Source organism: Amblyomma mixtum, chromosome 2 (assembly GCF_055824585.1).
Source record: "Amblyomma mixtum isolate Tamu chromosome 2, ASM5582458v1, whole genome shotgun sequence".
Taxonomy (NCBI): Eukaryota; Metazoa; Arthropoda; class Arachnida; order Ixodida; family Ixodidae; genus Amblyomma; species Amblyomma mixtum.
Window position 1 is genome coordinate 132,625,240 of NC_143013.1, and position 16,958 is coordinate 132,642,197.

Consider the following 16,958-nt stretch of genomic DNA (forward strand, 5'->3'; position numbering starts at 1 on the left):
TTCGTTATTGTTGTTGCGGCTTTCGTTATTCTAGAAAGATCCATGTCTAAAATGTTCATGCGCTAAAAATCGATTTTGTCGCTGTCGCAAGTTCGTGCAGAACCTCATGGGAAAACAGCTATGAAAGGAGTCCTAGAAGCAGAAACCTGACAAAAGGGAGGAGGAGGGTGGGCAGGGAAGCCAGTTTCAGTTCTCTAAGCACTATTTCGACAAATGGGCATATCTTTTCCTGTGCAACTAGCGTCATCCTGGGCGAGGACTCTCCAGGCTCCTGCATGCGAAGAGAGATACCGACCCAATAGGATGGGAGAAAAGGGAGACTTGGCTGGAGCTGCGCAGAGCGGCGGACCACCTCGACGAGAGGGTTCCAGGATTAATGCCAGTTGGTTGGGCCTTACACTCCCAGCTTATGTGTTTAAGTGCCGCTACGTCTGTCTTGCAGACCGTGCACGTGTTGTTTTTATATATTTCGGGGTATATCCTGTTGTACTGCACCGGGTTCTGGTGCGTGTTTGTTGTTTATTGCCTCTAGGCGACTGTCTGAGCTCTGCATAGCTTGCTGTTAGGCGGAGGGAGAGTCCGGCGGAACGGGTAGAAGGCTTTGGTTAAGTCATCGAAGTTTCTCACCCTGTCTCTCCCCCCGTCTTCACCATGGCTCTCTGCGGCACGGTTTGCGAGACCACGTACGGCGGAGTGAGCAACCTCGTTGAGGTTGGTGAAATGCGAAGAGACGTCCCCCATTTGTGTGGGGAACCAAACTAGCGCGACCTTGTTGTCCGGTGAGCGTTTCAGATTCTTGATTATTCGGCAGGCTTCCACGGATATTCACCCCTTGGCGTAATTCTGTATGGACGTGCGCGAGTCACTGACAACGACCCCGCAATCATGATCTGATATGGCGAGTGCGATGGCTGATTCCTCGTCCACTTCCGAAGTTGAAAAACTTTTTCCCGCCGCTACGATTCAAACTAGGGAGTCTCTGATGACGAATGGGAGAACAGTGGCATAAAGCGGCGGAACCGGAAATGAGGGCTCCGTTATCGCTGGTAGCGAGCGCTGTGCAGCAGCCGAAATGAAAACTACTGCCTGCCGGACATTGAAGGCCTCTATCAGCCTTCATCGCTTCGTTTACTTTTGCGCCACCGTTACGGTGGACCCCGTTCCCGATTCCGGCCACGAAGTTCTCCTGAAGAACCGCGGTCTGCATTCACTGACTTCAACTCCACACAGCGTGCGATTCTTTTGAGGGCTGAGGCCGCGAGTCTGGCAAGCAAGTCCTATAGCGCCGATGAGTCGGCTACGTCGCTGTCACAACCAAGCCGTCGTCACGACTGATGTGTAGCGAGTGGTACGTGTGCATATATTTAAATGCTGTAATAATAATACTCGTAGGGCTGTTTATGAGCCCAGCGTCTTGGTACGTTGACTAAGCGAACGCACCGAGCGGTGCGTTTGCTAACGTGGAACCGCCATGAACATTGGCTGCACACAGCTCTTTTCCCTTGTCGCAGTTGCGTGCTATTGCAAGAACTTTATCTGAGGACCACTCAGAGAGCCACTTGGGGGTCAGTAAGGCATGCTGACGGAGCAGTTTGTTTTGCATCTTGAAACTTGGAAAAAACCACCTAGGCGCAAATAATTTCACAAGGACAAAAAGAGACCGTTGTCTCCTCGCCTCTTCTTGTCCTTGTGAAATTATTTGCGCCTAGGTGGTTTTTTCCAAGTTTCAAGACACTTGGAGGTCCTCTGCTGCTCCGCTTTTCTAAGTCGAGGCGCATAACTAAACTATGCGGGCATGCAGAGCGAAACTCTTCAAGCCGCCTGTTGCGCCGCCAAATGCAGGTTTTCTTTGATTTCCAAATTTCAGGTTATCTTTTTTGTTTCTTCTTCGTGCGATAAAAGTGCACTGGTTGTTTCAAAAAAAAAAAACTTCTGTACTTCAATATCGATCAAACAAGTAGCCTTCAAGCACATTTTTCAGCCTCAGAGATCTGTGGCTCCTTTTTTTTCCTATTTCATTATCACTCTTGTAAGTACTTGCGAGATTGGCCTGTGGCGGCGATACCTGTATATTAGTTCTTGCCCTTTCCTAGAAGGGCTTTGTTTTCTGAAATAGTGGTGTTTTTATGTTTAGGAGCTGGTATTCATCGTCACAAGCCAACTTCAATTTCTCCTCAGTGTCACTTTAATGTGCACTGACATCGCACAGCACACGGCCGTCTTTTCGCTTCGCCCCCATCGAAATGCGGCCGTCGCGGCCGGGTTCGAACGCGGGAACTCCAGCTCAGTAACTGAGGGCCCTAACCTCTCAGCCATCTCGGCGGGTCAAACGGGAAGCGCATTGCCTAAAATGTCCCACATGTTCCTGTGTCCATTTTTCGGTGGATGCACTGTTCTCCCAAAGTCTCTACATAAAATCACTGGTGAAATAACAGAAGCCATCCATATCTTGAGATTAGGAAAAGATTGTCAGCACTCCTCGATAGCTTTAACAAAACGCAAATTTATTTCAGCCTCATGTTAACGGAGTAATTTCGTAGTGCTGTCTTCTTCGGAGCTTTCAAGATTTTACGTTTTTCGATGTCTGCCTTTTTGCCTTCTTAATTCAGAACTTGAAGAACCCTTTGTTTCGTATCGCCCTTTTTGACCTTTTAAACGCCCTTTTGGCTCTGCATTAACTTTTTCCTGTGTATGAAATTGTCCTTACATTGGCTGTCTCATGTAATGTCAGATTGATTTTGTACTTTGCGGTGTATGCGAGCACAGCAGTTTTTTCAGGTGCCTCCCCGCCCATTGAGTCCGTACGAGTATGTAGCCTGCTTTCGGAACTAAGCTGAAGTTAGCGCGGTTGTCGTTGTCTTTCCGCTGTCCTCTAAATTTCGCGCTGTATTTCCAGCTTTCCTTGCCATGGATCACCAACTAGCCCGATAAACACGCTAACAATTCAGGCTGCACATTATGCGTCAGGAGGAGCGCCATAAATCCTCCCTTTTAAAAGCGTCGAATACATTTTCTTTTTGCTCGGATAGTAACCCATGAAAACGCATATTCTAGCGAATTTACGATAAACTGGACATTAGCAAGTAACTCGCCGAAAACAAGGGCAACCAGAAAGGCAGTTGTCAAGTGTACAGATGGGCTAAATTGCTTTTTTTTTTCAGAAAGTAAATTCTCTCTCCTGTTGTTCCGTCAAAATCAGGCACAAGGAGTCGTGGCGCATTGGCTGACATATTGCGACGTGCTTTGTGTCAACGACGAAGCGGAGGAAACAGGGAGGAAAAAGAAGCTGGTCCTGGCCGGGCTGAGCTCTCCGCCCCCGTCACAGAATGGATGCCCCAACACCCCGAAACAACGCAGCCTGATCTCGACCGAACATTACTTTTCGTCCCAAAACTATTCTTAAAGATCAGACCTATTTGTCTCACCGGTGTATGCTGACCCCATAGCTCGAATTCTGGAGATAAGCACCTCAAGTTTGTTCTTTAGCATGAACACGAGAAGAGGTATTGATGACACCGACTTGCCAGTGACCTCACCTCCATCGGCCGCGCCGCCTAACTTCCCGGACGGGGACAGCGGCGTCGAGCGGATGGTGATCGTCGTTGACGTGAAGGTGGTGGAGTCAGGCTGCGGTCAGAGGCAGGCGAGGCGTTTCACAGCGATGCCACGCGGTAGCTACCACAAGAGGATGTTGCCGTTGGGTGCTGGACTTAACGTCGGGGCCGAGAAAAGTGTTCGGCCACGGGCGATGGTGTTGTTTCATCGGGCCTCGTCGACGGCAGTATAGGGATATATGTCCGTTCATGCCACAGCGGTAACACTCGTATGGAGGGCGCCAATGGTCAACATATGGCGCCTGGCAAGCGGAGTCAGGATGTTGGTTGCAGTCTGGTCGAGGCTATTGGCGCGCCAATTCGCCTGTGTAGGCGCACCTTCTTCCCACAGGCTGGTTTGCGGACCGTAAATTATATGGTCTTCACTCGGCGAATTACGTAACAATATGTACTAAGGTTCTTCAAAAAGAAATGCCCTCCATTTTTTTCTCGAATTTCGGTTAATAGAAGTTGTTATATTCACAAGTAATACGGCCGTATGTCTGTCGGATCCATATTATATTTCAATGTTATCTCCGTGCACTTGCATGGCTTTGTCGACCTGGGAACACCGGCATGCATGCCTGCTTTTGTGCCAGTTTTTTTTATTCTCATGCAGCCATGTTTTCACGGCGCGAATGGCGTTCTCGTCGCCCTCAAATGTGGATACGCGAAGCGCATCTTTTAGGGGCCCGAAAAGATGAAAGTCAGACGGCGCTAAGTCAGGTCTGTAAGGAGTCATTCTGTTTTTCATTTCTGTGTGCCCCACCCCTTATGTAATACCCTCTAACGAGGGTCTTTAAGGTATTAAAGTGAAGTGAACTGAAGTGAAGTGAAGTGGACTGGGGCAGTACAGTCCATCCAAATTTGGCGATCGCTTCTTTTATTCTCAGGCTGGTGTGAGGGCGAGCGTTGTTGTGGAGGCGAAGAATCTCCGTAGCTGTCTGTTACTTCGGACACCCTGATAACGCTGCTTTAGTTTTTGTACGATTTTGATGTGTGTGTCCGAATTTACTGTCTCGCTCTTAGGCAGCACATTAACAAGAATAACTCCATCAGTGTCCCAGAAAAACAGTAACGATGATGTTTCTGACCAGCGCAGTCGCCTTGAACATTCTTGCTTTCGGCGAACTTGGATGGCGCCATTCCATCAAATGTCGTTTGGTTTCTGGCTCAAAGTGATGAGTCCGCGTATCATCACGGATCGCTACCCGAGACAACAAAACCTTCTGTTTTGGCCGCCGCGGTGGCTCATCGGCTACGGTGCTCGGCTGCTGACCCAAAAGACGCGGGTTCGATCCCGGCTGCGGCGGCTAGAATTTCTTTGGAGGAGAAATTCTAGAGGCCCGTGTACTGTGCGATGTCAGTGCACGTTAAAAAACCCCAGGTGATCGAAATTTCCGGAGCCCTCCACTGCGGCGTCTCTCATAGCCTTAGTCGCTTTGGGACGTTAAACCCCATAAACCAAACCAACCTTCTGTTCGACATGGAAACGCTCCAGCAGCTTGGAACAAATTACTTTTCTTTGCTCTCTCTGTGCTCAGCTGTTTAGGTATCGTGGAACCCACCCAGCGCATTCCTCGGAATATCCCACAGTCTCGATTATTCCCGCCGCGCTTCATCTGCTTACGGACAGCTCATCAGCCAACTAACGAACCGTATACGCCTGTCAGCCACGTTGATGATGTCGGCGCGCTCCAGCGTCTCCGGACTGGTTGCCGTGGCAGGTCGCCCAGGCCGCGCTTGATCGTACAGACCAGTTTCGGCACTTTTTGACCATTTGACACGCTTGACACAACTTCCAACGATGCTTCTATTGAGTGCAGAGCTTCCATGTACAGCGCACAAATCTTTAAGAATACGACGAACGCTTGCCTTTTCAGCTACAAGAAATTCAGTGACAGCTTCGCTGTTTGCAACGGACGTCAAACGCCAACGCCAATTTCTTGGACTGGTATAGTGGCGCCATCTCTGTGATGATGCTGAAAGTAACACACATATCCGGGAGGTATGCGTTTGCTGACGTGAGAGAATTTCAGCGGACTATTTTGCTCTCGAAGGGAGTGAAAAAAATGAGGGACGCGAAAGTGCGGTATTTCTGTGCGTTGCCAGAAGGGTCTCGTGGTATTAAGTTATACGTTCATGCTCCTCCGCTGCTATCATAACCAGGCTACTCGGTCGCGCGGCAGCGATACAGTAATTTTATTTAAGGGGAACGCCTTATATGTCCAATCAGGACAGCAGCTTGGGCATGTTGGTTATTCATTCTTGATGGAACAGCGCAAAACATCGGGACAAGAGACAAGCGCTGACTTACAACTGGTTTTTATTTCGAAGAAACATTGCTTCTTATACCTTCTTCACCCTCTCAAAAAGCACATGCGTCGCAACCATATCGTTCAAGCGTCCACAAAAAAGCATAAGACAAATAATCACAGATATTTTTTATAAATATCTGTGATTATTTGTCTTATGCTTTTTTGTGGACGCTTGAACGATATGGTTGCGACGCATGTGCTTTTTGAGAGGGTGAAGAAGGTATAAGAAGCAATGTTTCTTCGAAATAAAAACCAGTTGTAAGTCAGCGCTTGTCTCTTGTCCCGATGTTTTGCGCTGTTCCATCAAGAATGTTTGGTTTGGTTTATGGGTTTAACGTCCCAAAGCGACTAAGGCTATGAGAGACGCCGTAGTGGAGGGCTCCGGAAATTTCGACCACCTGGGGTTCTTTAACGTGCACTGACATCACACAGTACACGGGCCTCTAGAATTTCTCCTCCAAAGAAATTCTAGCCGCCGCGGCCGGGATCGAACCCGCGTCTTCTGGGTCAGCAGCCGAGCACCATAACCGCTGAGCCACCGCGGCGGCCAAGAATGTCCAATCAGCAACGAAACTCGTGTCGTTGTCAGCGTCCAGGAAGGGTGGTGCTCAAAACCTTCCAATGGCGTCATCGGCAAAGAAAAAATGTCAGTCGATTTCGGTAATTAGGCCAAATGCGGATATGTGAACTAGCATGACCTCAATTCCCGAGTGTAGCAACGACTTATTTTGTGGTACCAGTCTACCGCCTAATTAGATCCCCAACTTTTTCCGTTTAGCTACTGTGCAGGCATCATTCGAAACACGCTCTCTTCCTAACCGCTGCTGTTCATTCCAATACAAACTAATTGCCACCCCAGGTTCTCGCCTGGTTATAACCGGCTATACTTACGCAAGTAAATCACCCGGTGGGCAGATGAGCAGTGGCACAAGGCAGGTGGTTGCCATCGGTGGGGCTTGAGTTGCCTGGGTTCGGCTGCAACCCAGGTTGCTCTGCAGCCTCTCACGATTGAATGGGTTGCCGCCTGACACGGTGAGCAGCCTGCCACAAAACCGGCTTGAGACAGACAGACGGATGGATGGACGGACGGAAGGACGGACAAACAGACGGACAAACAGACGGATGAATAGACGGACAGGCAGATAGACATACAGACATGCAGACATGCAGACATACATACATACATACATACATACATACATACATACATACATACATACATACATACATACATACATACATACATACATGCATACATACATACATACATACAGACAGACAGACAGACAGACAGACAGACAGACAGACAGACAGACAGACAAATAGACGGACAGATAGGCAGACAGACTAATAGACGGACAGACAGACAGACGGACTAATAGACAGACAGACACACAGACAGACTAATGGATGGACAGACAGGCAGACAGACTAATAGACGGACAGACAGACAAATAGACGGACAGACAGACAGACTAATAGACGGACAGACGGACAGACAGACAGACAGACAGACAGACAGACAGACAGACAGACAGACAGACAGACAGACTAATAGACGGACAGACAGACGAATAGACGGACAAACGAGTAGACAGACGGACACTAAAAATTTCTTCCGAAGGTGCGAGGAACTGAACCAAGGACTTACAGATTGCGAAACAACCTCGTTAGCCATGGGCCACAAAACAGCGTATTCCTTAATGTCCTATGGGCGTGCAGTCGTAAGGCAAGGAATACAGTAGGTTTACCTTTATTCGCGAAGCAGCAGCGCGGTTTTGTGGTTTTCGAATAGGCCACACAACCACGTTGCTTCTTGGTGTATAAAGATGAACGCGGTGAACGCGTTGCCGTACGAGTGTACGCTAGCGGGTAGGTGTGTCGTTAGAAAAGAAGGGAAAATATAAATTTTAAAAATTTATGTTTTCGCCTTCAAAGCACGTATGTAGGCTGAACTGCCCTCCGTAACGGTTTATTCGAAAACACGCGTCCAGTAAACTTTTGCTGCCAGCTGTACGTTTTTGTCCCCTCTTTAACATCGCTTCCTCAGAGTGACGCCAGATATTTTCATCGCTCAGCCCGGTAAACCAGGAACATACATGACATTTTTGGGGGATTGGTTTATGTGGAATTATTTACGTAACGTAAATTTTGTATGTCACTAGTTGATGTTACTGGGCACTGAAGGGCTGAATACGCTGCGAATAATTGCAACTGACAGCATTCAAAATGAGAATGGTCCTCGCACCCAGAGTCAACAGCATGTCAGCTGGTCAATATAGTTTGTCGCCCTGCGTTGCAGATTTGCCACGACTTCTTCGTGCAGTACAACAAGCAGCTGACCTTGGTTGTCCCGGCAGATCCGGCGCTGACCTATTACCACGACATTGACGAATACCTCGCCCTCCTGTGAGTCGCTTAATTCCCGGGTCCGGCTCGATGGTGTGAAGCGCGGCGAACAATCCGTGGTACTCTCCGGAGGTGAAGGCTGCCGTTTAAATTATGCCGTGAACAAGAAGCATTGCCGCCAAAATAGCGCAAGATTTCGCTCCTGCGAAACGAAGTAGTGCTTGATTCCAAAGCGATTATTTATACTACAGTGAAGAGAGTAGGTTTTTTGGGACAAGAGTTCGTCCACCTATCCTTATTTGGTGAGCGCAAGCGGTGGTAACCATTTCGCGCCAATTGTGTTCGACCCTTCGCTGTTAATTCTACGGTTTGATTATACTGCGACTGCTCTAAATGCCTCGCTGCTATGTGCAAAGATCAAAATCTTCGACAGATAAAGAAAGAGTGCAAAGTTTCACTATTATGCGAAAAATTAAAAAATCAGTCCCAGCGATTCAACGCCTGGAGCGACAAGCGCCTGAGTTTTAATTTTTAATTTTTTTTTAAATATGAACCTCCAAGCACGCATCGTTTGGCAGCGTTTTCTTCTTTGGCGAGTTTAGGGTAGGCGTGTTGTCAGCACGTGTACTACACGAGATATTAAAGCGAGGTCGCTGGCTCCGGCGGAACTATTCTGCAGGGGCTATGCCTAGAAAAGAAAACTACACATCCTACCAGCTCTTGAACTTTGGCGTGGGCATTATAATGAAAACATGACACTGCTTAACAAAACTTCAGTTTGGGCTAGATGGTGCATAGCTATAAATGAAATGAAATTTAAGCGCACACGAAAAACGCACACAAGAGGAGATACACACAGGACAAGCGCTTGTAGCGCTTGTAGCGCTTGTCCTGTGTGTATCTCCTCTTGTGTGCGTTTTTCGTGTGCGCTTAAATTTCATTTCATTTATGACACTGCTTGAATATCTTAAGCATACGTTTAATTGCGCAGCCCAAATTGCAGACAGGCGCTGAGATACCGAAACATAAATTCAATTCAAACACGGAAAGCTTGATCAGTTGTCGCAAATGGCTGGCACCTCTGGGCCGCACGGTGTCAGCCGCATTAAAGGAAAACTGCATAGGTTTTAGAAATCAACGAGCTTAAGAGGGTCGAATGTGTGAAACTTGAAGGTAAAGCATGCGAGCTCTTTTTGGGCTAGCACTTGAAATAGTGAAGCAATCGCCGATTAAAATCCGGACGCCCTTCAAGCTTCTCCGCAGCGCAGAACGCTAAGTGGGGGCGCATGATGACGTCATCGAAGCTATCGGTACATTTTTAACGCACAAAAACCTGCTTTGAAGGAAAAAAAATTACCGACGATTACGTTACTTCCTAATCCGAAATTTGAGCGCAGCAAATAAGCTGTTTCACCTTTTCGATAGATTGAGGCAAAGAAATCGAGCAACACATGTATGCGCTATCACAGAATTTTTTTTTTATTTTTCACACGTATTCCTTTAACAAAGACTCCACTAACAGTTCTTGACAGTCATGAAGGAAGGTTTGTGGTCGGAGAAATAGACTGATATATGTTCGACTTGGTACACCAATGCTTAATTCTCAAAGACGAGATCTATACAAGTGCCTCGCGAGGTTGTCACAGCCGTGGGACGCGTTACGAGCGAGAGGAACGGGATGTTCTCCCGCATAAGTGTTAGGAAATTGCTGTTTGTCTTTATGTCAACATTAAAGTCCCCCACTACTAACATCGGTGTGGATCGATGGACGGTTAATGCGAGTTGCAGGAAGTGCACGACGTCTTTCGTGAGTGCGGTAGGGGCGAAGTAGGCAGCTAATTCCAGCAAGCCGTTGGGCAACTTTGCGGCGCACAGTTCGCCAACTTCATGTGACGTGCCAAACATTTCGACTGGTATTGCAGAGAGACCTGTGCGCAAGTAGATAGCGACTCCCGCCGCTCTGTTGTGGTCTCTGCGAGGAGCACAGCAGTATAGGAAATCTATGATTTCGAGAGGCTCTTCGGGATCCATCCAGGTTTCAGCAAAGCAAAGTACAGAGGAATGGCGCAGAATGTGATCGTGGTGTACGTCCTTGGCATGTGCGGCAAGGGAGCGTACGTTAAGAATGTGGTTGTGAATGATGAATCAAGTGCTGCCAGCGAATGACGCGTCCATTGGCTGTCTGCGTGTGTTACTGATGTATGGTTAACATGTTAAGCTTCGCCTGTAAGAGTGGAACGCGACAGCGTCTTGCAACGCTGCCAGGGAGTCCACAGAACGCCATCGCCAATTCGGCTGTACGCCTTGCTGGACGGTAAATTTATTTTTTGAGGAAAGGAAATGTATCTCTCTCGCATATCTGGGTGGACACCTGCACCTCGCCGTAAGGGAAAGGGGGAAGATGGGAGTGAACGAAGACGCCGTATTAGCTAGACGCGCCTTTGTTCATTCCAAACCATTCAGCTGGCATTACGGAGTGGCTAGCGTGCTCGTATCGCACTCCGGAGACCCTGGTTCGATTCCCCAACTCGACCAATTTCGTTCTCGGTTTTATTAATTTATGCGGTCTAACTAGAAAGGTTAATTAGGCTATTTCATATTTATATTATTGTATTTCTATCCATCGTGTTCTGTCATTAACCTGTCAATTGTTGGAACTGTCTAGGATGTTCGACACAACGTATATGAAACGAGCAACGTCTTACTGAGTGGGGAAGTGCGTGGTGGTGGAGGGAACGCGGCTTCGTACTTATCTGTTTTTTTTTCAGCAGCGTTCATTCCGCGGACGCTGTTGTCGCTGCGGCACGCGTCTTTCTTTTCTTTTCTTCTGACCTCTTCATTCTCCTCTAAATTAATTAGGCTAATTGATTAATTAAGCAATTAACTAAACTCAGTCCAACTTAGTTACAGCATCACTATACGATCCCTTTGATTGGTTGCATGGTTACTAGCCAAAGTACAATTGGCCCCATTTGAAATTCGTGCACTGTGACGTCACGAGCATTTCGACCAATTGAAAAGCGTGACATTGGGGGCGGAGCTGGTTACGAGGCCGACGCCGACGCGAAACCCAGGAACGGACGCCAAAGAGCTGCGCTCTAAAAGCACATAAATGCCGCGACACACTTCGTTGTCATACGTGATCTCTTAGAGGCTTCGCGCATCGAAGCAAAGCCGCGCAGGCGCACAGGGGGCCGGGGGAGAAGCGCTGCGTTCAAAGGGCAAGGCATCGCGCCGAACGGGTGGTGGCGTTCCTCCCTTCCTTTACGGTGCGGTTCGGGTGTCCACCGAGATGGCAGAGAATTACTGCGCCATTTCCTTTCCTCAAAAAAAAATCTCTGCCTCTCCCGTAACCGAGAGTAGAGTAAGCATGAAATGTTTACGGGCCTAATGTCATCTCGGTGGACACCCGAACCGCACCGTACAGGAAGAGAGGAACGCCACCACCCGTTCAGCGCGATGCCTTGCCATTTGAACGCAAGGTTTTTTGAGGAAAGGAAATGGCGCAGTAATTCTCTGCCATCTCGGTGGACACCCGAACCGCAACATAATGGAAGGGAGGAACGCCACCACCCGTTCGGCGCGATGCCTTGCCCTTTGAACGCAGCGCTTATCCCCCGGGCCCCTGTGCGCCTGCGCGGCTTTGCTTCGATGCGCGAAGCCCCTAAGAGATCACGTATGACAACGAAGTGTATCGTGGCATTTATGTGCTTTTTGCATGCGTTATTAGAAATCGGAAATTCTAATTGCGTGCATTATCAAACGCACAGCGACTGATATCTTGATAAACATTGAGAAGGCACTGGCAGCAGTTATTTTTTGTGACTCCTTTGGAGACCAACCGGCGCTTGCATGCCGGTCGCGTAGGAGGGCTTAGAGAGTCTCGTTAAATCTCGTTAAGTCTCGTACGGTGCCCGGATGTTCTCGTTTCAGAGCCCGGATGACTGGAATTCAGTGCCCGGATGAGTGGATTTCAGTGCCCGGATGATGGCTCTCGGTCTCGGCGTGACGTCACCACACTGCCGACAACGGGGGCTAAGAGCATTTCATGCTTAAAAAACCAACGCCACCGAAGGCAAACCCTGCCGAGAGTTGCTTGGCAGCGTCTAACGAGTATGGGCAGGGTGTAGTTGACGACAGCGGTGAAATTGAAATCATACCTTCCGTGACGCCACGCTGAGTTTCCCTGCACTCCTCCGGTGCATTTAGGAGAAGCGCTAATTTCAATCGTCGATTACGTCACTATTTCAAATCATAGTGCAAAAACACAAGACATGCTTTACCTACAGCCTACATAGATTTTAACCCTTGAATATCGGAGAAATTCTCCAAAACGTTTAAGCGCCCTGCAGCTTTCCCATGATGCTTGTACCGTCCGCAGCCCACGCCTGTTGGTGATCTCTGCGACGCACGAGCTCCACTCGAAGAAGTACCGCTCTTGCCCGGGGCCCTACCAGTTCGAAGGGCAGCGCAGGCCCCGAGGCGTCGAGGACGTGGTGAGTGCCCTCGTTCCAGGTTCCCCAACACCTCGCGCCCACTAAGAGGTGGCTGGCGCCGGCCGAACTATTCCGCAGTGGTATCTATGGAAAAGAAAAATAGACGTGCCGATTCAAACAGGCCCGTTTTAGCTTTTACAGGATTATTACCAGGAAAGTGGCGAGTGCATTTGCCATGTCGTTTTAAAAACACAGTCGACTGGTTGCCGTCGCAGTCGTAAGGTATTCGGGTTGTTCAATGAATCCTAGAAAATGTTGTTAGCGCGAAAAAGGACTTTCTATCTTCAATTGTGCCACCCCTGCTGAGTAGGGTTGTTTAAATTCCGTGATGTAATTTAATAAGTGCTGCTTTCAAAACGTATAGCATGCGTAATAGAAGTTTGAAAGGACTTTTTCGGCGGAGCCCAGTGCTCTTCAGTACAGCCGACGACAGCAGCAATGTCCTTCCTCTTGGGCTAGTGTCTACATGATGTCGTCGGGCATGATGTCGTCGGTCATTCCACGCCAGAATACCAGAACCTTGTGCTTCCACATTTCAAAATCTCGGCAGTGGATGCCGAGATGATCTTTAACTGCCCACTGAACATTGTTATTCTGTTCTAGTAAGCTGAACTGGGCTAGTCGGAGCAATTGCATCTTCGAAAAACGTAGCGCGAAACACAAGACACAGGTAAGGTGAAGACAGGACACGAGCGCTTCTCACGACTAAATTTTTATTAGGAAGGATAACAGAATATATACCACAGATATGGAGGCGAAGAGAAAGAAGGAAACAACAAAATAACAACTCAAAAAAACAAGAACAAGACGAGAAGATAAGAGGTCGGCGATGGACGCAGGTACATAGCATTGCAATATAAAACACGTGCACAGTTACTTGACAACCGATTGGAGGTACACAATCTCACTTTTTGTTAAGGCGATCGATGCGTCACTAATACACTCCCCCCCCCCCTTTCGCGATATAGAACGCTTCAATAATCTCCCTTGTACGTTGGTGATATGCCCTGTCAAGAACAGCAGTCTTATCGAAAAGGGGGTGACATTTACAATCCCTGCAATGCTTCGGTAAATTTTCAAGAGCTGTTGGCGTCAAAGAATTTCTGTGTTCAAACAGCCGGACATTTAGACACCGCCCGGTCTGCCCTACATAGAATTTTCCACACGAAAGAGGAATCTTATAAATCACCTCTTTTTTACATGGCACGAACCTTGATTTGTGATTAACATGGCAACGATGATCACTTTTCAATCCCTCTGCTTTCGCTCTGACCACCGCACACAATCCAGATAACTTCACGGGAGCTGAGATTACTGTGCCCACCTCGTAACGATTGGCAACATTTCGTAACCCATGTGAAAAACGATGTACATAGGGCAAAACGACAGGTTTCTTTTTCGCGTCGAATAACATAGCCTTCTTGGCATCCTTGCCCTTGAGCCACAACAGGAGTTTTTCGCAACTAGTGCTAATCAACGAAAGCGGATAACCGGACTTAGTCAATCTATTAACTTGTTCATGAAAACTTGTGGCTATTTTATCATGGCAAGACTTAAGTAAAGCAGAGCGTAAGCATGAGGAGACAATTGCATTTTTTACTACTTTAGAATGCCCGGAGTGAAAATGGAGTAAAGGTTTAGAAGACCTAGGGTGGTAGCCCCAGCAAAGATGCTTATTGCCAGAATGAAGAGATAAGTCAAGAAATTGAAGAGAGTTTTCATTAGGCAATTCGAAAGTGAAACTCAAACCTTGACCACATGTCTTAAATACCTTTAAAACGTCAACGACCGAGTGATTGAAACGATCAGAGGGAAGAAGAACCAAATAGTCATCAACATACCGAAAAATGTTCAATGATAGGCCGTCCAGATTCCTCTCAATTGTTTTGTCGATTTGGCTAAGGAAAATGTTTGACAGAACCGGAGCTACCCGTGAGCCGATACAGATCCCCGATTTTTGCAGGAAAAACGACCCTTTATCTTCTCGTCTTGTTCTTGTTTTTTTGAGTTGTTATTTTGTTGTTTCCTTCTTTCTCTTCGCCTCCATATCTGTGGTATATATTCTGTTATCCTTCCTAATAAAAATTTAGTCGTGAGAAGCGCTCGTGTCCTGTCTTCACCTTACCTGTGTCTTGTGTTTCGCGCTACGTTTTTCGAAGATGTTATTCTGTTCTCTCAGACGCTCTTTCAGGCATCTGCCCGACTGGCCGACGTACTGTTTTCCGCACGAAAGTGGAATGGAGTATATGACACCTTCTTCGCATGCAACAAAATGATTCCCATGCTTTATGGAGCACTTTTGTGGAGTGGATTCGTCGTTAACTTGCTTGCACAATTTTTCAAGCCTTTCGGGAGCCGAAAAAAAACTGACGTTACTATCTTTAGTTTACGGGAAAATTTATTATTGTATGGAACAACTGCTGTCTTTTCTTTTACCTTGGCAGACTCTGTCAGATCATTCTTTTTGTTTTTTGCTTAAACTTGCGAGCATCGCTTTAGTACGGACACGAGCAGTTGCTTGGGATATCCTGCCTTCACAAGGCTATCAGTTTGGTGGTTGAAACTATCTTGTCGAGAGTGAATGCATGATTATTTACAGCGTTGTTATAGCATGTCTTAGCCACGGCGCGTTAAACCTGCTTGGAATGGACGATGCGAATGGAAGTAGAGGCTTGTTGCTTCGCGTTTCAAACGACCAGCAGGTATGATTTGGCATAAAGCTGAGTCTAAGGTCAAGAAATCTAATCCCGTCATTGTCAGGAACTTCAGAAGTCAATGTGAGTGGATGAACGCACTGCACAAAAATATCTTGAATCTGTTGCTTTACTGCTTCAAAATTATGGACATCGGCGTCTAACAGAACAAAGAAATGATCAACAAACCGAAAACAGTGCCCATCATTGACCTTTCTAATTGTCGTTGTAGCCTTCTGTTCTTTTGTACGAGCAAGAGATCACTAAGCACGAGCGCTATGAATGAACCGATTCACACACCTTTTTCGTGCAGTTAAGTTTACCATCCCAGATGGCATATGTTGACTTTAAATACAATTCAAGTAGTTCCAAGAACCCTGCGACGGAGAGGACTGCCTCATTTTGAATGGCAACAACTTCATGTTTGTCGCTGCATTCCTCGATGCATGAAAACAGCTCATCATGCGGCAGTGAATAATAAAGGTATTTACCATCAAATGAGCAAGCCATGAGGCCTTTGTTCTTATGGGTTTCTAAAACCCGAATTACATCCAGTGATTTTTTCACCAGAAAGGGATCTTCTAAGGTCAATGAATTTAAAATCTTAAGAAATACAGCTACTGATTTTTGCCACGTGCCGTTCTCAGATACGATTACACAGAAAGGCAGCTCCGGCTTGTGTCTCCTGGCACTAAAGAAAAGCTGTAAACTGAGTCCTTTACATTTGTCGAATCAATTTGTCAAGATATCAAGGTTATGCCTGTTACATGTTTTCTTGGCTTTTGCCTTGATCTTAGCCAAGGAGACCTTTGCTACATTAAGCGGCTAAAGAATGGCTCCTCGGCCATTAGATACATTTAAATGCTACGGTAGCACTAGTAAGCCTTCTTCCTCGTCCGCCAGAAGTAAACCGGAAGGTCAGACGGGCAGATGCCTGAACGAGCGCCTCAGAGAACACAATAACAATGTTCGCAAAACATTTCAAAATAAATCAGAGCCCATCGTGACACTGCACTAAGTGCTCTCCTAACTTATTTCATGCAAAAAAAAATTTCGCACAATGGCTGGCGTCTTATCTTCGCGCTTGATAGCAAAACAAAGCGTAGCAATTAAAACTGGGAAAACAATTGTTTTAGATATCGCCGTAAAAACATTTTAAACAACACTGCGCCCGCATACTTAATAATCTCACGTGAATTTCATTCATTTTAAGTACTTTATAAGTCCGAATTCATAGGATTTTGAACTTAAGTTAAATTAAAATTTGCCCTTAGTGCAGTGATTGCACCTATTTTAACGCATAGTCTAAAATTGGACCACATACTATAGGACGGTCCTCATGCCCCCCCGGGAAGGACGAGGTATAAACACGAAAGATCGATGGGAGACCTTACTACTGAGCTCCGACCCGGCGACTCAGCTACAACTCGTCTGACTGGCCGAAGCCTCCGCCGAGAGTCAAGACCTTTCGGCCGTCGTCTAGGCGGGTAGCCCTCTGGCTACCCTCTT

General features: G+C 47.2%; 1 protein-coding gene across 1 annotated transcript in view; it reads left to right on the forward strand.

Annotated features, from left to right (window-relative positions):
• LOC149360939 (endochitinase-like) overlaps window positions 1-16,958 on the forward strand; it is a 71,394-nt gene that overhangs the window by 25,508 nt on the left and 28,928 nt on the right. The window contains exons 5-6 of the mRNA XM_089569424.1: window positions 8,214-8,320; window positions 12,642-12,756. Coding sequence (XP_089425550.1) covers window positions 8,214-8,320; window positions 12,642-12,756 — 222 coding nt within the window. The remainder of the gene's footprint in view (window positions 1-8,213; window positions 8,321-12,641; window positions 12,757-16,958) is intronic.